The sequence below is a fragment of the Hipposideros armiger genome, unplaced genomic scaffold, assembly GCF_001890085.2.
Source record: "Hipposideros armiger isolate ML-2016 unplaced genomic scaffold, ASM189008v1 scaffold_268, whole genome shotgun sequence".
Classification (NCBI taxonomy): Eukaryota; Metazoa; Chordata; class Mammalia; order Chiroptera; family Hipposideridae; genus Hipposideros; species Hipposideros armiger.
This window is the reverse complement of record NW_017731618.1, coordinates 1,866,472-1,889,578: the sequence shown is the minus strand read 5'-3', so window position 1 is coordinate 1,889,578 and position 23,107 is coordinate 1,866,472. Positions and strand designations below refer to the sequence as shown.

The window sequence follows — 23,107 nt, the reverse complement described above, 5'->3', positions numbered from 1 at the left end:
TTATGAGATAGAAGTTAATTCTGTGGTATTGAACATGCAACGAAGGAAACTGTTCCTCTTTACAACTATAGTTAATCATGTACTGTTTTTCCCTTTATTCTAGGGTAAATCAGAGGAATATTTATTGTCAATTTAATTTTCAATCCATTTAAAAATTTACTTTTTTATGTAATTTTCCTTTCCAGGGATTGAATTAAAATATTTAATATTCTCCAAACACATAAATAAACTCATTTGCAGTCAGAATGCATAAAATTTGACTATTTAGCAAACTTCACTGTTGTGCATGTTTTCCCCTTTGGTTCATACGACTCATGTGGCTTTTCTTTTTCTTTCTTTTTGTTTTCACTCATGTTACCTCTTATTATATCCATCATTCCATTTTTCTTTCCTATTAGAGTGAAATTGGACACAGCCCTCCTCCCGCCTACACCCCCATGTCAGGAGTAAGTATTTCACAATCAACCTTCATCTTTTAGGATATTTGGTCTTTGCCTACCATACTTCCTCTGTCTCCCCATAATTTCCTCATTTTGCCTCTGCCAACAGTGAGTTAAGAATTTGCTGTAGATTGTGTAGCTGCCTTTGTAGATGTCTTATTCCAGTAGATAATCCATAATTGAGATATCATGCATCGATAGGAGCTTTCAGTTTTTATCGGCATGATTCAGCTGGGCTCATCAATTATGCTTCTGAGTGAGGAGGTTATATTTAATTCCATGATTACAGGCTGTATGCTGAAAGTCAGAACCTCAGTGATGATTCTCCAGTTAGGTACTGGAGACTCAAAGTCATAGGAACTACAACATAGAATGCAATAAGGAAATATCACCTTGCAGGGGAACCACTTTGCTTCTGTTCTTAATGGCAACTGTCTATAATTTATGACGTTGCTATTTGTCATGAAAATTCACTTTGAATTTTATATAAAAATAGGCAATTGTAGGAAAAGAACATGAAATACTTTTTATTAGGCCATGTGGTTGGTTCTTATTAAAACGAATATATATATATATATTTTTTTTTTTTTTTCCAAATTGTTTTTCCATGGTTTAATTTTTAGGAAAAATTGGAATTTTAGGTGTTTTTTAGTCTGCAACTGTAATCCATTAGTCATTAGGGAAAATAAGCTCAATAAAAAAGCTGACTTTTCCCTGAATGACAAGCTTCCATATCCCTTTGGTTATCAATATTCGTTTTTTCCAACTAACCCTAACAATAACTTCCTTCCAAATGTGTCTCGCTATTGACAGAACCAGTTTGTATACAGAGACGGGGCTTTCGCCGCAGAACAAGGAGTGCCCGTGCCCTACAGAGCCACGACCAGCACCATCCCAGAAGCTCCAGTTGCTCAGGGGGCTACAGCTGAGATTTTTGATGACTCCTGCTGCAATGGCACCCTCCGCAAACCGGTGGCACCCCACGTCCAAGAGGATAGCAGCACCCAGAGGTACAGCGCTGACCCCACAGTGTTTGCCCCAGAACGGAGCCCACGAGGAGAGCTGGATGAAGAAGGTTACATGACCCCCATGCGAGACAAACCCAAACAAGGTACAAGCAGCGTGTTCTGAAATGATTGCCATTTGACATTCACATCCATCAAAATAAGCAAAGTACAGAAGGGATATTTCTAAACCCCTGGGTTATGTAGCATTTTGACCCAGAAAAGACCTCCGCTGCTGCTACTCATGCTGTACTGTCTGAACAGGCAGCATCCACACAGTTATGGGCTTTTCAGAGCTCAGGATCTCAGGCCCCTCCTAATGGAGGAGCATTTTAACAAGACCCCCAGGTGCCATGAAACATAATCAAGTCTGAGAAGTACTAACCTAAGCACATCTCTATTTAAATATTTGAATGAAGTTGTATATCACAGAATTTCAGAACCCTTATTTTATTCAATTTATTGTAGAGATCATAATAAAGACTGGTAAAGTTGGCAACTGTGCCCAAAGCTTTTTAATGGCACCAGGAAAAGATTTGGTTGATTCGTGAAAATGGTGTCATTTAAATGACCTCGTTTATTACTGGAAATCATGACTTCTTATATGACATATCTCAAAAATTAAAGTGCTAACCCTACATATGCTTATATGTGTACCATCATGTCTTGAAAATATTCATAGTTTGTGGTTTTACAAAGCACAGCAATGACATTACAGGAGTTGCCGCTTAGCCACAGTTTTGCTTTCAGTTACCCATGGGGAAGGGTGGTCTAAAAATATTACATGGAAAATTTCAGAAATAAACAATTCGTAAGTTTTCAAGCATGTGCCGTTCTGAATAGCATGATGAAATCTCATGCCATCCCGTTCTGTCCCACCTGGGATGTTTATCCATGCTGTATCCTCTACCTGCTCATTAGTTACTTAGAAGCCATCTAGGTTATCAGATTGACTGTCTCGGTATTATACTGCTTGTGTTCAACTCATCCCTTATTTTACTTAATAATGGCTGAAAAGTGCAAGATAATGATGCTGATGATTCAGAGGCCAAAGAAAGGCCATAAAGTACTTCCTTTAAATGAAAAGGTATGCAAATATAGGGGGAAAAAACATAGTATATATAGGGTTCCCAGTTTCCGGTATCCCCTGGGGGACTTGGAACATATCCCTCATGGATAGGGGCACTTCTGTACAAAGTTAGTAGTAGAAATGGTAAGCACTCAAATCAAAGAACATTTCAATTTTGAAAAATATTCTTTCCTTCTAGTTAACAGCATCAAAAAAGGAGAAGATGATGATTGTTATTTAAAACTGATGATCGTGTCTTAGTCTTCAGTGTCAACAGTAAACTGTATTTTAATATTCTGTATGAGGGCTAATTATGTCCTTTAATATATAGTTTTATTCATTTTTATAAAATGTGATTTAGGGACCCTTAAGTATATATCATAAATAACCCATTCAAATATATTAATCTCTCTCTCAGTCTCTCTCTCTCTCTCTCTCTCTCTCTCTCTCTCTCTCTCTCTCTCTCTCTCTCCCTTTTATATAATGTTTATGTTGTAATGTAGGATGTTTAGAGGAGCCCAATAGTGACACAAATGTAAGCTTTGAGAAAATTGGTCAGGTCCCCTTGAAAGTAGAATACTCTCTGGGAAGATTCTCAACTCCACTGTAGTTATTCTTGTATGTATAACTGCATGGCTACCCAGGTTTGCATTAGGATCATAAGTAGATTGCATTGAGAAAAGGTCACATGAAACTTCTAAGAGAGAGGTAAATCAGTCATATAGATGCACTGTAGACATCCCCAGATTTTGTTTCTGATACTAAGAGACCCAAGTGTCTGAGGGTTGTTCTACTCAAGCCTAGTTCTCAGAGAGTAGATCAGTTTAGTATAGGCATTCCTATATTTTTAATTAAAAAGTTCAGGAATCTGATAAGGAAAACCAAATTCTGTCTCCCTTGTAAGGTTTTTCATACATTGTTTTCTTAAAATGGCTGTAGATTTGAGTTCCTTTCAAATTAAAACTTTGTATGGAGGGTAGAGCTCACCCTACTTCTCCTGTAGGGACAATAATGTAAACAGTGCAGTACAAGATAATTAGTCAATAGGAATTACAAGATCTGAATTCTAGTTCATTGCTAACTGTATCCTTCATGTATCATTTAATCTGTTTTATGTCTATAAAGCTGGAAGAATACAGCTTGCAATTCGTTTTTTACAGGATTAATGCAAGAAATGATAATGCCTTGTAAATTATTGAATTGTAATTCATTTGTATGGTGGTACAATTTTCATGACTACCTTTTAATTTGCACATGATGCTAAATGCTTAACTATATCCAATCTACCTATATCTAGGAAAAAATAGCCTGAGTTGATGAGTTTTTTTCTCTCTACATGTCAGTCTAGTTATAAGGGATAGAAAGTTTGTTTCACAATGGTGGCAGCTCAACAAACAATTGTGCACTTTCTCTACCCCAATACCAAAATAGGACTAATGTGTCATTTTGTGTACATACAAAAAAAGTGGACCTACTATATATGTGTATATGTGTCTATATGAACTCATTTTATAAACAGAGGGATGGAATTAAACTTGAAGAGAGAAGCATTACTTAGCATTTTTTGTAAAATTCTGGGCTAATACCTATTCTAGATGAATTTATTGAATTGAATGATACAAAATAACCACTGTATGATCATTTTCAACCTATATAATAGTGATCTTGCATATGATCCAAACTCATTGTTTGCTATTTTGTGATTATGGTTAGTCACTGGAAATGGTTATAATTATACTTTATTGTTAAGCATAGTATTGTCAAGCATGTTAGATGTCTATCAAATTTGTTCTGTTAGTTGAGTTTTTTCTTAGATGTTTCCTTTCCTGTGTGCAAAGCTTTCTGGCGAACATCTGTCATCAAATCCTTGTTACCTGTATAGACATCACAGTAAACCATACAGGCTAAACTTCATCTATTTATCTTGGCATGGAATTAAGCCAGAGACATTTTAATTTTCCAATATTAAAAAATTATGATTTCTCTACATTTAAAGGTTATTTAACCCTGATAAGTTGTTTTATCTTCCAACAAAGGTTATTGACTTTTAGAAAACAGGAACATTTAGATAATTGGACCCCCAAATAGGAGAGGCAAGTGCTATTGGAAGGAAAAAGGAGGAATCTAGGGGACGAGAACTCTAATTTTCACCTTGTTGGTGTCTTGTTTTATCATTAACATTTTAGGCCCACTTACTCCTTTTTTTTATGACAGTAATAATTAACAAAATAATTTTTATGAGAATTCCTAAAAACAAATATCTGATTCTATTGTTGTAAACAAAGAAACTAGTCATTCCAGATAACCTTTGTCTGATTAACAGTTTCCAGAAAGTCGATGTTAACTGATATTTTTTAATATTCTGTCAGAATATCTGAACCCTGTGGAGGAGAACCCGTTTGTTTCTCGGAGAAAAAATGGAGACCTTCAAGCTTTGGATAATCCTGAATATCACAATGCTTCCAATGGCCCGCCCAAGGCAGAGGATGAGTATGTGAATGAGCCACTGTACCTCAACACTTTCGCCAATGCCTTGGGGAATGCCGAGTACCTGAAGAACAGCATACTGTCTGTGCCAGAGAAGGCCAAGAAAGCATTCGACAACCCTGACTACTGGAATCACAGCCTGCCACCTCGCAGCACCCTCCAGCACCCAGACTACATGCAGGAGTACAGCACAAAATATTTTTATAAACAAAATGGACGAATCCGGCCTATCGTGGCAGAGAATCCTGAATACCTCTCTGAGTTCTCGCTGAAGCCAGGCACTGTGCTGCCTCCTCCGCCCTACAGACACCGAAACACTGTGGTGTAAACTCAGCAGTGGTTTTAAGGTGGAAAGACACACCCACTCCAATTTCCCTGCCACCTCTCTTCCTCTTATGGTCTTCCTTCTATCCCCAAGGCCAGTAGTTTTGAAACTTCCCAGTGGAAGATATAGAAATGCAATGATAGTGATGTGCTTATCTCACTTGAACATTAGAAGGAAGTACTGAAAGAGAAAGACAGGAAAACACCACAGTTTCTTCATTTCTCTGCATGGGTTGGTCAGGAGACTGGAACAGCTAGAAAAGGACCAGAAAATATAAGGCAGTACTGCCTGCTATCAAACTACTTCTCAACTTTTTGTTTTTCTCTTTTTAATCTTTTTTCTATTTTTTTAAAAAATTCAAAGCCTTGAAACACCCATGCTATCTGTTCCAATCTGCAGGAACTGACGTGTACAGTTTTAGCATCCCTGGAAGTCCTAATACAGTTTCTATTAGAATAAAAGGATAGCCTTTTCTATAACACATGATAGTAACTGAGATTGAGACTTCAGTTTCTTTCTCCAATAGTGTCTATCCTGACAAGCAAGAATGGACAACTCAGCTTTCATTAAGTTTAAATCTACATCAAAGTTATAACTAGTAATTATGTTTGGAGGGCTTTCTTGTTTTTCTCTTTTCTTTTTTTGCCCCCCTTTGTTCTATCTGTTTGTATTACTTCTCCCCCTTTTTTTTGGCTTTAATTTGTAATTGCAAAGAGTGTTACATCTAAGCTTCTTATGCATTGCTATAAATTGACAGAATTTTAATAAGAAATATTTTAATATAGTGAGATGGCCACTATTTTAAATATGCAGCCTTTAAAATTAGACGAGGAGGCCAAGATATTAATCAAATGTAGCATCAAATCTAACTATCATGTTTTACACTATTGAATATGTACCCATCCCCATTCCTTTATATTCTTTAATGTTTTCTTGTCCTCCATAAATGGCAGTACTTGATAAGCAGTTGGTAATGTTAAAGTGGAAGGGAAACTAAGAGACAGTTCTCTGTGGTTCATGAAAACTACTGACAACTTTCAGGGGTGAGCCAATGGAAAATCCATTGAACTGGAAGAAACACACTGGATTGGGTATGTCTACCTGGCATATACTCAGAAATGTAGTTTGCACTTAAGCTATAATTTTATTTGTTCTCTTTCTGAACTCCATTTTGGATTTTGAATGAAGCAATATGGAAGAAACCAGCAAAATAACTAACTTGAGTACCTTTTTAAAAAAAGAGATAAGGTAAAGAAAGACTGGAAATGCCAAAACAAGCAAATTGAGACTTTGGAACAGTATCCAGGGATTATGGTGAGAGGGCCAGCACATTATTTACATGTGACATCACATTTGTTTTTCATAAGTTGTCCAATTTGTATACTGCATATTAAGGACTGCAAGTAAGGATTAGCTTGAATTCCATGGAATTTCTAGTATGATATTCTATTTATATTAAGTGGAAGGTAACTCTTTGCACATAAATTAGTATAATAAAAAGAAATACACAAACATTCACAGCTTATAGATAGGCCCTTGAGTCAAATGTTGTAAATAAATGTGAAAAATCTTCTCATGTAATTATTTTAATATCCAATATACTAATCTTTTGATACTTCATATAAGAACTCTTTTTCTTCAAATACAACATCCTAGTTCTAGATCCATCTTTATTATGTATGATTTTACAAGAATACCTGCTGAGTTAAGATGAGCAATTGAGCAATAGGAACAAAATGGTAGAAAATAGAGTCTCCAGGAAAAAGGAACCTTAGGTGAGTAATTAGGAAAACTGGATGTAAGTCTCTCTCTTGTCTAGGGTCAAATTTGAATCTATCATATATATTCTCCATTGGTAAAACAGAATTTAGGGGAAAATGCAAATAAATCTATGTTTCTGCTTATTTTGAAAAAGTAAATGTATCCATCCACTCAACTCCTTCATTTTTTTCAACTGATATTTACTTAGAGTCTACTAAAATCACTGTGTTATGTGGGGGAATACCCACATAAATGTAATATTACTATTAACTGAAAAATTCTACAGCCTAGATTTATTTGGAACTACATTTGTATTCCTCCATAAGTTCAAAAAATAAGATAGGGACTTTTTGTGAGCAGTCATCATAAAATCAGCTGTTTGTTAAAAGATCTCCAGTGAACTCATTTGGGCTATGCATTAAACATCCTGAAAATTACTGAAGTTGGCATATAAGATAGTTTCAATGTTATCATCTAAACACAAACTGGTCTAGAAGGATAGTGCATCGCTGGCTTGTTAGCATATCTGGATTCTAACTTGATCATTAAATCAATGGTTGATGATGGTCTTTGGCCAAGAACCTTGGAGGCATTGGGATGGGTTTTGTCCTAAATTATGAGAAGTAAGGTAAGCTAAAAGAGTGAGGAATAGCAAGGGAGTGGTTTGTGAGATCCCTTCTAGTACAGTTCAACTATGAACTTCCTAAGGTTGAAAATACAGACTGAGTCAGGGGTTGCAGCCTAACAGCTCAGAGCTCTCCCACCCATTCAGAGGAACATCCAGGAAAAGGAGACCTCACATCAATACTTACAAAAATTTGGATATAAGCCTCCTCTTTTAGATAAATCTGTACCTACCCATCACTGACAGCACACTTATTGGATACTAGAACTTGACGCCCCCTTCTGATTTACAATGTTCATATGTCTCTATTGTGGTATGGAAAGCACAATCATTTATTTTGAAAAAGGGAAAAATTTATTTTTTCTTTTTTTTTTTCTGTTAAAGTACTAGAAATGCATTCAGTGAATGTAGTCTCCTTCATTCTAAGAACACGAGACCCTTACACATCAGGTAATCTCCCACTGCTAACTGGAGATAGATGCAAGTATAATCCAAAATGACTCAAAAGGTTTCACAAGAGCTCCACTTTACTGTTCCTTTTTCAGTGATTTCTGTAGTACATACTTGATTTCAATAGTTTTAAGATTTCTCTTTTGTTTTATTTTTGTCCCCCTAGGAAAACATATTTCAGAGAGTATGAAAGGGAGAAAACAAAAAAAGTTTCATTTGTTCCAAAGAATAATTTATTCAACCTAGTAGGGCAAATTTTTAAATGCCAAGTAAAGCCTGCAAAGTGTATTGGAATATCAGATTTCAGAGGCGAGATGTATCAGCGCAAATCTTCAGAATCATTTAAGCAATTTGAGAAAAATTGATATTAAAATTATGCAGACTATTTTTTTAAATAACCAAATTTTGTAGCTTATACCTATCTTGGGGAATCTTATTTTCGGATATTGAAAAACTGTTACTAAATGGTTGTTTAAAGAAGTAGTTCTTAGGGTGAGAAAAGATGTCCTCTAAACCAGGGTAGACCCAGAACCACAACACATCCTGTACCAAGAAGAGGTGCTTGGACTGCTGAGCAGCAGTTGGCTTTCTGAATATTAGTAGCACAGGTTAGGATAAGAGTTCTTTTTCAAGTGATAATCCTGAAATAGCATTAAAAACAGAAACAATGCAATACTCTTATTATATTTAAAAACACAAACTTAAAATAGGAGATTTTTCTTAGTAGATCAGGAAGAATGACTGAATATCTGCAACTTAAGAGAAGACATAGTGTTCTTCTAAGTGTTACAATGTGTGTGTTAATACCTTCTAAAGGCAGGACATGGCGTGGAGATCATGCATGTGCCCAATGCCAAGTACAAACCAGTAGAAGGACTGTGAAGTTCTGCTGCTACGTGAAGCTGGAGGAGCTATGAACGTGCTTCTTAAAGTGTCAAGAGTGAAAAGAAAAATAAACATGTGTAAGCCCGACAGGGAAGGATGTAAATATAAGTTTTTGAGAGCTATCTAACCTTATTTCAAAACTTGAATTATTCATCCATCTATAAATGTTGATTATTTAACTAGTATATGTAGTTCATAAGGTAATAGGAAAGGTGATCATGAAAGCATGTATATAACTGAGCAGAACCATGATAATGCTGTAAGATGTAGATTTAGTTAGGTTATGAGACATTAAATGATTTTAATACTATTAAGTAAATGAAACTAGAAAATTAAACACAAAATATAATGTAATAAAATAAAATGCAAGATATGAACGTGTAGGATGGATTTTGCATAGTAAAAAAATAAGTTTGCCATTTAAAATTGTTATTTGTTAGGTTTAGCTGAAAGTAGGCATATACAGAGCTGGTTCCACTTCTGACAATTTGCTTTAAAGCATTATCATTAATTTCTTCTTCATTCTTTTATTCCTTTATCACACTTTAAATGTATTAAGGGTAAAGATAATTTTTTTAAAAAAAACCTGTTTTGCAAACACTACCCTGTAGAAGCAAATATGTCCCTCATGACTTTAATTAAGAAGGCTTCATAATGAAGGAAGGGAAATGAAAGTGTTCTATTACCTTATGCAGAGACAGAGAATGAGTGATGCCATTTCGTAAACAAACAAAATACATTTACTGTGTGACGTGTTCTTTCTTTTTCCATAACACCTCCCATTTCCAAAGACAAAACCAAGGAACTAGTTAACAATATTCTGATAAATAAATGCTAAATAAACCAAGCATTTCAAACTGCTGTATTTCCATTACTTTGGACTCTAGTTATTAGACTGATGGTTTTTAATAAGGCAGATGAGCAACCCACGCGGATAAGCTGCTAGTTGTTAAAAAGCCAGATAAATTCCCTTCTTCGTATGCTATGGACAGAGAACTCCGCTGTGCCTCTCCTTGTGTATATGGATTGTGAAGGGCAGGCTTGTACCCATGTAGAGACATAAAGGCAGACTCAAGTCTCCTGATTGTCATTTGCTTTAGAACGAATAACCTACAGAAGTAGATTGGATGTGATTTTAAAATAACAACATCAGTGGAGACCTCGATATTGCTGATATTACAGTGGGGCCAGCTTTTATATTTCTGGGTAGCATTAATACGATGTTTCTGATCCCGGAGATGTCTTTGCGAGATGAGTTCTCTCTACAGTTGCAAACATGAAGCTGTTGATTGTGTCAGGAAAACCTTGTGTTTGTGTGGACAAGTGGCTTTTAACACCATGGCTGCTTTGTTCTTTTCATTAAAAGAAAAGTCTCCATAAAAGAGTAGAAATTTGAGATGCCCTCTTGAAGTCCCCCTAATTTTGTGGAGGTGCAAAAAATGTAGGACTTGTCACTTTTGCAGACCCCTGTCTCAACTCTTCCCAGCCAAGTGATACTTTGGGCAGAAGAAAATGCTTTTCTAGTTGCAAGCCGAAAAGAAGCTAAGCCCAATTTCATGGGGGTATTCACATGCATCCCCTGGAAAATACTCTCTGACAGTCGGTTTTACAATTAAGTGATTATCTTGTTAGGCATCACAGACAAATTCATTTCTCTCTGGACCTTGGAGGAAAATGCCCCCCTTATTTCTTTTCCTATTGGCACAACTGCCTCCGTTCTCTTCACTTTTCTATCACTCATTCAGAGGGGTCCTCTGGATGCTTAAGCCATAGTGGACCCCTGAGGTCCCGCACCCTGCTTTGGGAAATAATGACTTAACCTCTGCCCTCAAATGCTTGACTTTTCCATAAAAAGATTCTAGCAATTTGGACATTATCTGAATTACTTCTCAAATAAATTACTGCACAGAATATACTTTATGATATTAAAATTTTGTTTTTCCATGAAGATTGATTCCTTTACTATGTCCTTCTCTGTAAGAATTGGGGACGAGTCAGCCCTGCAATGAATCTTGAAACTCATATTATGTGCACATGCCCTTGGTACATCTTAGGTTGAATGTTTTCATAAAAACCTGACATATAACTAAGAAGTCAGTTTTGCCAGCAAATTAACTTATTTGCTTTATCTCATTTTATTCCTGATCGCAAATAGTTTATAGCTGCTGTATTTTTTTTTTCACAAATGAAGAGTCTTATTATCGTAAAGGTAAAGGAGACCCAGCTTTGAGAACCAGCTGTAATCCTTTATTGGTTCATTCATCCATCGAAGAAATATATAATGAGTGCAGTTTTGCTGTAATGAAAATCCGTGTTGTCTAATAGGGTGCCATTCTTTCTCTATTTTGCTCTCTAAGGACGTTTTTCTTCGAACGCTCTCATGAGTTTTACCCATATCATGAGAAGTGGTTATATTTGTACAAATATACAAATATAAGAAAAACTTTCATACCTGTAGGCAGCAGTCTAACATGTCCAAACCACTTTGCCTTTACTGCTATTTTTACTCCTGATGTGTAGATGTTTCTCCCAGGCCTGTAGCCCTTTTGAAGGAAGGCAAATCATACCTCCTCTATACTGGCATAACCTGCTTTTCGAGGATCATTTCCAGATTTTTTAGTTAATGAAGGGTTGTACTTTTTCCCTAATGTGAAAGTCATTTTCCTGTATATTTCTGGATATCTCAGGGGCTGGGAGGGGGGAGTGAGGGGACTACACCATAGCACTCCAAGAACCCTTTTGGGATTACTCCAGTACTCAACTACGAAAGTTATTTTCTAAATGTAGATACGTACGCTGTTCTTTTAAAAGTAAGGTACTTTGAAATATGTAGCATAAATTGGTACTGCTGTTAAATGGGTCGATTATTAAGCTGAGCAGCTGTGTGAAGGCAGCTAACTTTGAATGCACCCCTCATTGGCTGGTGTGTCAACATCTCACGCTGTGAGCGCCAGGGACTCGCATTGCTGCGTGTCAAAACTGCATTTTCTCATGGTGTGACTGGCCATTGATCTTTCTTGAGCACCATTGTGACAAGATGAAATGAAAATGAGACCAATCTGCAAGACATTTCATAGCACAAATAATAATAATAATAATAATAGTAATATAATAATAATGTCATGTTAAATCTCTCACACATTCATCTCATACATGCATCAAAAGAGTTGATTAAGATCAGTTCAGGTGATAAAGGGAGACACTCTACTGAAAAGATAGAGGCTTAAGGTATTTTATACATTTGTATTCATTTCCTTATGTTCTTGTAAACAGAAAACAAGCCCTCTCTCTTGTGAAGTATCTTCAAAGGACAGGGGTGCAAAGTCCTTACCAACATAGTTGGTAAGCCATAAATGTTTCATTAAAATCCCAGTGTTCAAAGTTAGCTGCCTTTTGAAATAAACAAAAAATACTACTGTATGTTTGAAAATGTGAATAGTATTTTTATAGCTTGTTAAAGACATGGCTAGTTGCATTTGTAAATAAGAATAATGTTGCTTTGATTTTCTTTTGTGGACATCTTTATTTGGAACATAATTGTCTTTAGGGTTGATTTGTATATAAGTAATTGGCTTGTGATTGTTTCTTTTTGGTTGGAAGTTATCATTTTGACATTACTTGTGATTCTGTGTTTAGCACTATTGTGACGTGTTCAACCTCTGCACTCGCTTACACAATAGGATATGCCAATTGTGTGTTGTGTAACGTTATTTTGATTTTTTTTCTATTTTACCTATGAAGGATTATGCACTTAACACATACTAACTTTTTTAATGTTAGGTGTATTTTTTAGTATAATTTCCCTTATTCATTTTTCTCCTTCAACCCTTCACCCCATTCTCGTTTCCTTCCCCCAATTTCTGTTGTGATTTGAAAATGAGGGACAGAAAATATTTTAAATTTCTGTAATTAAGCTTTTTCGGTTAGTTCTCAAGGATCCTCTCTTGGCTCTTGGGAAAGAATTGTACCTGTACAAGGCAATTATAGAATGCGACCTGCTTTGCCTCATTCCGTACTGATCATCCTAGCTGAACAATTTGAAAACTGTTCTGCTTTTTTGTTACATGAATCTGTCAGAAATATATTTTTAATTTAATATAAATGAAATTCAATAAAATATGAAACAAATGTGCTCTTCTGTGTCAGAAATTTATTCTAAGAAAAAACAATTGGGGAAAAGAAATATTTGTTCTAGATTTAATATTCTAAAAATGTGAAATGAGCTTATTTTTACCCATATTTATGAATCTCATTAATTATTGCTAGGAACCCTTTTGTTGTTTGAAATATGATACATTCCATATGTTTCTTTACCATCTAGTGCATATGCTTATTGATGTGTACAAACTTACTCATCTGTGCAAACTATGCTTAATTAATGGTGTTTGGTTTATTTCTTTGGAAATAAAAAAAAAGAAAGAAATATTTGCTAGGTTATATCCAAAAACCATTAATATTTTTTAGTAATTTTTTTTTCTTCACCTCACTTTCTCAAACTACCCAGGAGCAACTCATCCATGATGGAGAATTAGGTTACTTTTATTTTAAAAAGATAAGTGCAACATACAAGTAAAGAGATTTTTAAAAATAATTATGTAGAAAGCCTACTGGTTGTGTTCCTCTCAGAAATCTATTTTGTAAAGACACCACTTAAACCCTACATATATCAGAGACCACAGCATATACTCATTTTTTTAGCAATGTTATTGTATACATTAATGTTAATGGAAGTGAAACCTCACATGAAGTACAAAATAAATTAGATAAATTTTCTAGGCTTCATTACATGATAAATGGCCACAAGAAACAAATTCTGAAATATAGTATAGAATCTGATCCTGAACCAATATCAAAACTTCAATTAAAATGATAATGATAAGAGGAAAAAATATATAGAGAAGGTGTGAGGTAGGTATACAATAGAACAGAAAGTTAAAAGCTAAAATGAATGTCAAAATTAATATTTTAGCCATTCTCTTCTGCTTTGCACTCTAAGATTCCTGAATTCAGAATTGCTTAACTTTTTAAGCCCTGTGGGAATGTGTGTGTGTGTGTGTGTGTCTGTATGTGTGTGTGTGTATAATGTATATAGTTATATAGTTAGATGATGATAGATAGATATACATGTATAGACAGAAAATACATGACACAAAATATTTAGATATATACTGCAGAATTTCATACAGAATTTCTATTTTCAAGTAATTTCACAGCAAGCCCCAAGATGTTTATCATACTACACGTTACACTCATAAAATTGTAAACCGAGCAGGTGCATAGTTAGCTAATTGTATTTCCCTCCACAGTATTATCAAGCTGCATGATAAACCATGGGGAGAAAAGCCTCTAGACAACTGTCTTAAGATTAGAAACAGAAGACTGTCACCTAGATAGCAATTTTAAAGCTATAAACAGAACAGTTCACCACAAGATAGCAATCAGGAGACTGTAAACCAAATGGTACACACGAGACATGTGAATATTGAAATACCTGCTCTTGCAAGTTACCCATAGATATTCTGAAAGAAAAATACCCATCATGTAATTCTGTTTCTACGTGGTCACATTTCCAAGATAACTAGAGGATTCTATGAACTAACATAATCCAAGTTTTCTGCCTCCTTTAAAAACAAAGTAAAATAAAGACCCAAAACTTAAAAGACATATTCTATTAGCTGCCAACTGATTCTTAATGCAAGAAGAATATACATATCATACAATATCTTCAACATACAATATTTTTTGTTTTTTAAGAGTTTTTATTAAAAATATAGCTAACAAAAATAAATAAATACATACATAAATAAATAAATAAATAAATAAATAAATAAATAAATAAATAAAAATATAGCTAACATACAATACTATATTAGTTGTAGGTGTACACCATAGTTATTCAACATTTACATACCTAAAAAAGTGATCACCATAAGTCCAGCAACCATCTGACACCATACCATGTTATCACAATATTATTGTTTATATTCCTTATGCTGTATATTACATCCCCATAACTTATTTGTTCTATACCTGAAAATTTGGACCTCTTATTCCCCTTCACCTTTCCCTCTTTTTAAATTTTTCAATTACATTTGACATTCAATATTACTTTATATTAATTTCAGGTGTACAACATAGCGGTTAGAAATTTATATAATTTAAAAAGATACCCTCCTGACTAGTCTAGTACCCACCTAGCACCATACATAGTTATTACCATATCATTGACTATATTCCCTATGCTTTACTTTACATCCCCATGGCTATTTTGTAACTACCAATTTGTGCTTTTTAATCACTTTACCTTTTTCACCCTACCCCCTGCCCCCTCCCATCTGTCACCCCAACAAATCTAGTACTCTTATGACACTATACATAATTATTACAATATTATTTACTATATTCCTTATGCGATACCCTACATCCCCATAACTATTTTGTAACAACCAATTTGTACTTCTTAACCCCTTAACCTTTTTTCACAGCTTACAGGCTGCTGTGTGAGGGACTTAGCTCATGGACCAAGAGCCTCCCCACCAGCTGCTTCTGGTGACTGTTGAGACCACCCTTTGGTTGTGCCACTTGTGGAGCTAATTGGATGGTGCTCTACTGTGGTTAAAGCTGACCTCCAAGTATGTTGGTTCTTGGGTCATTTTGGAGGGGCTCTGGTGCAGGCCCAGGTCACCAACCACCTGTGACTGGCCAGGGGCTACCTGGTAGGAGCTACAAAATGATCTGCAATTGTTCACTGCCTGTGTCGGGCCTGGAGGCATGTGGGAGTGGCCACCCTGCAAATTGAAGATGGCCCCCACCGGTACCAGGTCTGAGGTAGCTCTGCAAAGAGCCAGGATACCCTGAGGCCTGCAGCCACCTGCGGGCTCCCTTTAGGTTCAGCCACTGATAATGCCTCAAGTAGTAACACGTTGGGTGAGACAGGGTCTCAGGGAGTCACTAGAGTAGGAAGAATTGTAGTCACCAGGTTAATGTAAATTCTGGTTTGGTGCCAATGCTGATTCTGGAGTGACTCAGCAAAAGTCTCAGAGCATACTGAGGCCAGTTGCCGCTTGCCTGGGGCCTGCCAGACTCCAATACTTTTTCAAAAAAGAGTGTAATGTGTGCGGGGCTGGTTGCTTGCAGAGAAAGTGCCTCAGCGGTGCACAAGTTGGGTGGGGTAGGTTCCCAATGAGTCAGCTGGGTGGAACAGCAGAGCTCACCAGGCCAATCAGATTCAGATTTGGCTGGAGGGGGTGGGTTCAACATAGGAAAGATGGTGCCTGCCTGCTGCCTGCACAGAGGAGACCCTCTCACAGGTAAAATGCTGACTGTCCTCCAGCCCTCCCCTCAAAGCCACAGACCTCAGTCTGCTCCCCACTTGCCTCCTGAGTCACTGTCCCTCCGCTGGAGCCCAAGGTGAGTGTCTGCGAGCAAATGAGTTTGTGTATGGGCTGTTTAAGATGACATCTGGGTTTCCTGCTGCCTTCCTGCCTACCCGAACGGTCGGAATCTCCCCTGTTTTTCACAGCTAGGTTTTGTCGGGGCTCCTCTTCTCAGCAACAGTACTCAGGGCTAGGGAGCCTGGTGTCGAGGGCTGGGGTCCCTTGGTCCTCAGTGGGAAACCGAGGTATCTTTCCTAATTCTCAGCAGCCACACACAGGTGTGGGGCTCGTTCTGCATCTCCGCCTCTCCTATGAGTCTCGACGTGGTTTCTTCTTTATATTTCTAGTTGTTGGACCTCTGTTTGTCTAGACTTCAGATGGTTCTCCAGGCTGATTGTTCTATAATTTAGTTGGACTTTTGATGTGTTCATGAGGTGAGGCAAGCACAATGTTTTTCTACTCCACCATTTTGGATCTCTCAACAACTTAAGGTTTGAGGGAATCAAAATGTATGCACACATTTTTGACTGAGTAGGTTCAGTGCCTTTAAACCCACATCGTTCAAGGGTCAACTGTATATGTCCTATAATATTAATAATGATGTAACTGGTGTGGTTTATTTTCTCAAACATTTAAACTTAGATGTGCAATAAATGTCATTTTAATTTTATATAACAAAACTTAGTATTTTCCCCAGATCTCCAGTTTATCCAGAGGTAAAAAACATAAACTGACCAATTAAGGAATTTTCAGAATTAATTCAAACTATATTTAGCCTATGTAAGTTTTTTTTCCCCAATCACTACCTCTCAGAAGTAACATTTAATTCTGGATGCCTATATTAATAAATGTTTGCAAGATTCTTCAGCCATGATACATAACCCTGAAATATCATTGACTTATCATATAAAAGCTTGTTTCTGCTGTGCGTCTGGCCACTTTCTACCAAATGATGCCTCAGGAGATTAGACTATTTTCATCTTGTGGCTCATCTATCTCAACATGTTACCTCTATGATTACCATAACAGGGAAGAGAATGTCAGAGGGTCAAACAGGGGCTTTTCGCTGCCACAGCTCAGAAGGGACCCATCATTTCTGCTCACAGTAAATTGGTTAAAACTAGTCACTTGTTCCTGCCCAGGATCAAGGGAGCTGTGAGAGCACATAGACATTGAATAAACATAATTTTTCTGACACATGGCTGATATAGCACTATGCCAATGAAGGAAAATGTCTAGTCCTTGGCCATATCTGTGATAGTATCTATTCAAATATGCACTATAGATCTAATTGTTGGTAATGATCATTCTTTTATTGTTTCTTTCACTGAAATGTCTAAATTCCCATCTGGCAGTCAGCCATTTTGTTGAATGCATACATAGCCCACTGTCATTTTCCCTTTTGTGACCATAGTCCCCAGACTGTCCTGCAAATCTCTGGACTTTTCCATTCTAAAACATTGAAATTGGCTTGCTTACATTACTATGAAACTTGCTACTACGACCAGAGGCTCTCCATGTTGCCACATCTACCCTGTTACCCCCCGCCCCAATCCGAAGGCAAGTAAAATTCTGTGAAGTCCCTTCTTAATGTTTGACTGAATGTTTTCATTTCCAAACTTGACCTAAGGGACAGTACAGTTTCTATGAGTAGAATCAGATTCTATTCATGGATACCCATCAGAATCTGTAATTTTTCTCTTTATCTTCATTCTTCCTTCTTAGGTCAGAAGAGTTTTATAGATTGGAAAGTGAGATTGGTGGAGAAGCATGAGTATTATGAAGAATTGTTTCTATCTAATCAATATTTTTTCTAAATGGTGAATTTAAAGGCTGAGATTTTTGTTTTCCTAGTTCTCTTCTGTGTGGCATGGTGAAGGTCTCCTATCTTGTGGCCTGGAGAAAAGTTCCTCACTGGGTACAAAATTGTGAGAGGGGGGGAAAAACACAACCTATATGCTAGGTCATGTGCTAAGCACATCACGAATATTATGTCCCTTAATCATTATAAATTATAAGGTACAAGTGGTATTTTAACTGTCATTGTGTTCTGATGATGGTGGGACAGAAGAAATTACCCCCACAGAAATGAAAAGCAGAATTATTTATTACTTATAGCTCTGTCAGTAGTAAGAAGGTTTCCATGCAGAACAGCACAAGGGGTTGCACTTGGACTAAGGGTTACAACAAGTTGGAACTATAGGAGACCTTTTATGAATGGCAGGTCGGATAAAGTTAGGTAGGTTTACACAGGGTTCCTGTAGCTTTAGTATTATGAATAATTCTGCTAATCTAAGGAAGAAGAGTCCATCCTAGGTGTTTGGCATCTGGGGCCTCTTGCAGTTAGTTGGGGCTGGACTTTGTAACCCAGAAGTGTTGGAGCCCGATAAGGGAAGGTGTTGGAGTGTAAGTTTAGCAAACTTATGCAAGGAGCATTGAACTTTTAGCCATGATCTCAACACTGAGTCAAGACAACACTTGGGTAATATTATATCACATGCTGTCATGGTTCCTCCTTTTCAGTTAAAGAAATTGAAATGTAGAATTGTTAAGTTCCTTAACAAAAGTCACACAGCTAGGAGATCAAAGTCCACCTGGATCTTAGCTATACTTCCTCTCTAAGTGAACCTGTTCTCTTCCACGTTTTGTTGTTGTTCATTTTTTGTTTCTAGGGTTTTTTTGTTTGTTTGTTTTTAAGGGGGCTTCACTAGGCTTTCTTTCCACTTTTCAGCTTGGATCTCTTCTCTCTTCTGTCCTGCACACTGTGTATTTTGCATGATTGCTAGGAGCTATCATATGTTGAGTTTCTGTGCATTCACCTCTCCAGGACCTCTCAGCCCACATCTACTTTATCCTGGCTCACTCTGCTTTTCCAACTTCCATTGCTTGGTACCCACTTGTCTCCTAGAGTTTCCAGAGTAAGGAAGAAGGTGTCTGGGGAGGAAGGAGAGGAACTATACTTACGTTATTTCAAAATATAATTTTAAAACTTTACATTAATAATAAAATTATTGTGCTTATTGACATTATAATTCTGGTAAAACAGCATTTTGATATCCAATAGGTTACATATAATGTGCTGTTTTGTAGGACAATTTTAAAAGCACTTTACTGTTGACAAAAAGAAACATAATCGCTTAACATTCTCCAAAAATGATTGCCCTCACTCATGTTACATACTAGATTCCTCCTTTCAGTCAATGGTAGAGCAAGTGGGGTTATCCTAAAGGCACTTAAGACTCCAGTAATCAGATGGGTTAACTTTACTATAGTGTGAAAAATATAATTTTTTGTTCCAGTGTTATCTAATTGTGTAAGCTAATTAAAGATTGTATAGGTTGAAGAATTATATAATAAAAATATTTTGAGCTCTTCATTTCAGAATCAAAAGGACATTGCAGAACAGATTATAACATTGATCTGGATTGTATTGGCATTCTAACTAAATTTGGTAACAGCTCTGCCATTGTTGTTTAATAATTAACAAAGCCTTAATCTGGTGCTCTGCTGTTTCCTGCACAGCAGATGCTCAGCTTGACTTTTAAGGTGAAGAAGAAAAATTATTAGAAGATAGGTCAGATAACATCAAACAGAGGAATAAGGTGGACAAATTTTAAAGTTTCTTGGAATAAAGATGACAGGCCTTCTGAAAATTTTGCAATCAGTTAAAATAAAATAGTTCCAAATGAACTGATGAGCTAAAGATATTCCTTTTTAAACATGTTAGAGTATTTGCTTTTCTTTTTTTTTTTCTTTTTTTTTTTTTTTTAAAGATTTTTATTGGGGAATTGGGAGGATGGGAACAGTGCTGGGGAATTGGGGAAAGGGGAACAGACAAGTTGCTGTCATTTTGCTCCTCAATCTAGCCGTGGAGGACGTTGCCTCACCGGCCCAAGTTGGCACCATCACTGCGCTCCTCTCTGGCGAGGCAGATCAGTCGTCGGCTTCTGGACGGCCACTCACTGTGGCTGCTGGCCGCTCACGCTGGCTGCCGGCCACACACGGTAGCCCATGGCAATCCACTGCCACAGGGACTGCAGCCCACACCGTCGCCGGCGACTCATAGGCAGCCCAGCTCCAGGTCGAGCTGCCTTTCAGCACCTCAGCTGCGGAGGGCAGTGTCACTGGCCCTTATATGTGGGATCCGAACCGGGGCCCTCTGGCATCCCAAGCGAGTTCCCAACCACTGCGCCACTCGGCCGGCCCTCTTTTTTTTTTATTTAGCCTCTTGAAACAGTAATGAATTTATTTAAGAATGATTATAAATCAAATTAGTAATTTTGATAATGAATGCTCATTATTATAATCTGACTCATAGATTTCAATTGCAAGCGACCAATAAACAAAGGTAGTCTATGAAGTCACCCACCCCATTTTCCCATTTCAGGAAGCTCCCCAAAATCTAAATGTTTGGGAAAATTTGTCTATTCTCTCAACTATAGATACAGTCCTAGGCAGGAGACATGAGAATGGCTTATGTTCAAAGAATAAATGTATATAAATGGTAGTTGTTGGAGTTGTTGGTTTTCCAACAACTATAGATAGGTCTATAGCAATAGCTAAAATGTATGTTACCAATGGAGCTTTATGTCTGAAGCACAGTATACAAAATTTCAAATCATCTCAGCAATGTTCAGCAAATGCTTAATGGTTTAAAAATTACTTCCTGGGAAGAAAGGCTGAAGGAACAAAGTTTTCACAGCCAGAGACAAAAGGTTGAGGAGGGAATTAGTAACGTTCAAGTACAAGGAGCCATCGGATGAGGGACGGTGAGCGTCAGTGACTACATCTCCTAAATAATTGCTTCAAGTCAACTGACGCCAAAGACCCAGAGGAACCAAAGCAGCTGCTGGGAGCTTAGGCACTTTGGCTTCTTTCTGTTGGTTTTCTCTGCAGACAGCATATTCACAGTCTCTGTCTTGGTCCCTCTCTGGCATTCTCTTTTTTCTTCAGCATGGAAATATGACCACGTTTTATACTATTCTATAGTTCACAGTATTAGTCTTTTGTTTCACAAGTGCCTCGGTAAGGTTCTTAGCTCTGAGTGTAGGAGTACAATTCCTCTTGACACAGAAAGGTGTCCATGGAACTTAGCATCCTAGATTCCATTGTTCAGTAAGATTGTTAAATGGGTGAATACCAGGCAAATATCAAATGCCATGTTGGTAGGAAATGGAAATGGGCGTATTGGCTGCACAGCACGAGAGTTGTGGGTGGAATGGAGAGGTTATGTTTTGGAGGTCTGACTCCACCCTGAAGTTTCCTGGTTCACTAGAAGGACTCACAAGACTCAGCAACAGGGTGTATTCACAGCTAAGGTTTATTATAGCAGAAGGAGTAAGAGCAACAGGAAAAATGTATGCTTTGGAAGGAATCCAGAGAAGTCAGCCTTCCGAGCCCTCCCCCTTAATTAATCACATAAGATGCACTTTTCCCTCTACTGGGAAACGCGGAGATGCATGCAAAGTGTCTCTGCCCAGGGAAGCTTGCTCAAGTGTCAGGGTCCAAGGTCTTTTATGGAGGGCTGGTCATGTAGGTACATCCTGCTATGCAACCAACCATGGTAACTGAAAGTCAGGATCCCAACAGTGAAACCAGGAACATCACCCATCTTCATATTTGCCAAAATCAATTCTGACAAGTCCTGACAAGCTGCTGCAGCATGCTCCATTGCTCCAGATGTACATAACAACGGCATCAATTAGTAACATAAAAAGCAGTCTGAGGGACACATTCCCAGAGGTTAGCCAAGGGTCAATCACGCTTCCGGGCTCTCCTAGAAACATGCAAGCATTGAGCAACCAGACCTGAAATACCAACTCTCCTCACATCTATGTTGGCGTGTTTGGGGGTAGGGTGGGAATGCAGCCCAGTGACTGCAATCCCTGCTCACCCCTCCCCCACCCAATCCCAAGGTTTGAGGGAGAGGGTGGGGAGCATTATCCTTTGAAACTCTATAACATAACAGGTGTGACATCTCAGAACTTTTTCTTGTGCTGCTTGAGGACACTAAACTAGAGAAAGCTGCTAGGAGGAGCTGCATTGTCCGAAGTCCTCAAACCAGAAGAAGCCAGCCAGGTTGTTCTTTCCAGGCATGATAAGAATGTCTCAGAAAGTCAGCAGGCATATAGCACAAGCTCAATGCTTTAACTCTCAGGCAAGTTGTTTACATTCCTCTAGCTTTTACTTTATAAATCGTACATATTTATTGGAGAAAATAGAGAAACAGGAAATAAAAATTTAAAAATAATTATAGGATATTATTTCATATGCATATCCTTAAATTCACACAGAACAATTTAGAAATATAAGATTATTTGCTATATATATATATTTTATTAATATTCTTTTCCCAAAAAAAACATATCATAATCATGATCCAGACCCATAAACATTGTTTTAAAAGTTTGTTTATAATAGTTGCATATTCTTCTGTTGTCTGGAAGTATGTTTTTAACCAAATTCTTTATTGATGACATCTACATTGCTCTGGCTTTCATGTACATCATACATGATTTTCTCAGGACAAATTCCTAGAAGTAGAGTTTTGGAGTCAATCAATGTGCACATTTTTTAACGGCCTATGCAAGAATGTTTTAATTTGCTGTGACTTGCATGTGTGGCTTTAGGGGGTCTTTGTGGACAAACTTGTAGTCATGTAAGACAAAACCCACAGGAGACCACT

General features: G+C 37.2%; 1 protein-coding gene across 1 annotated transcript in view; it reads left to right on the top strand.

Moving 5' to 3' along the window:
- Positions 1 to 13,173, top strand: part of ERBB4 (erb-b2 receptor tyrosine kinase 4) — a 462,722-nt gene extending 449,549 nt beyond the window's left edge. Inside the window, exons 27-29 of the mRNA XM_019656860.1 lie at positions 399 to 446; positions 1,254 to 1,551; positions 4,883 to 13,173. Of these exons, the coding sequence (XP_019512405.1) occupies positions 399 to 446; positions 1,254 to 1,551; positions 4,883 to 5,328 (792 nt within the window). The 3' untranslated portion in view covers positions 5,329 to 13,173. The remainder of the gene's footprint in view (positions 1 to 398; positions 447 to 1,253; positions 1,552 to 4,882) is intronic.
- Positions 13,174 to 23,107: the final 9,934 nt, after the last annotated feature.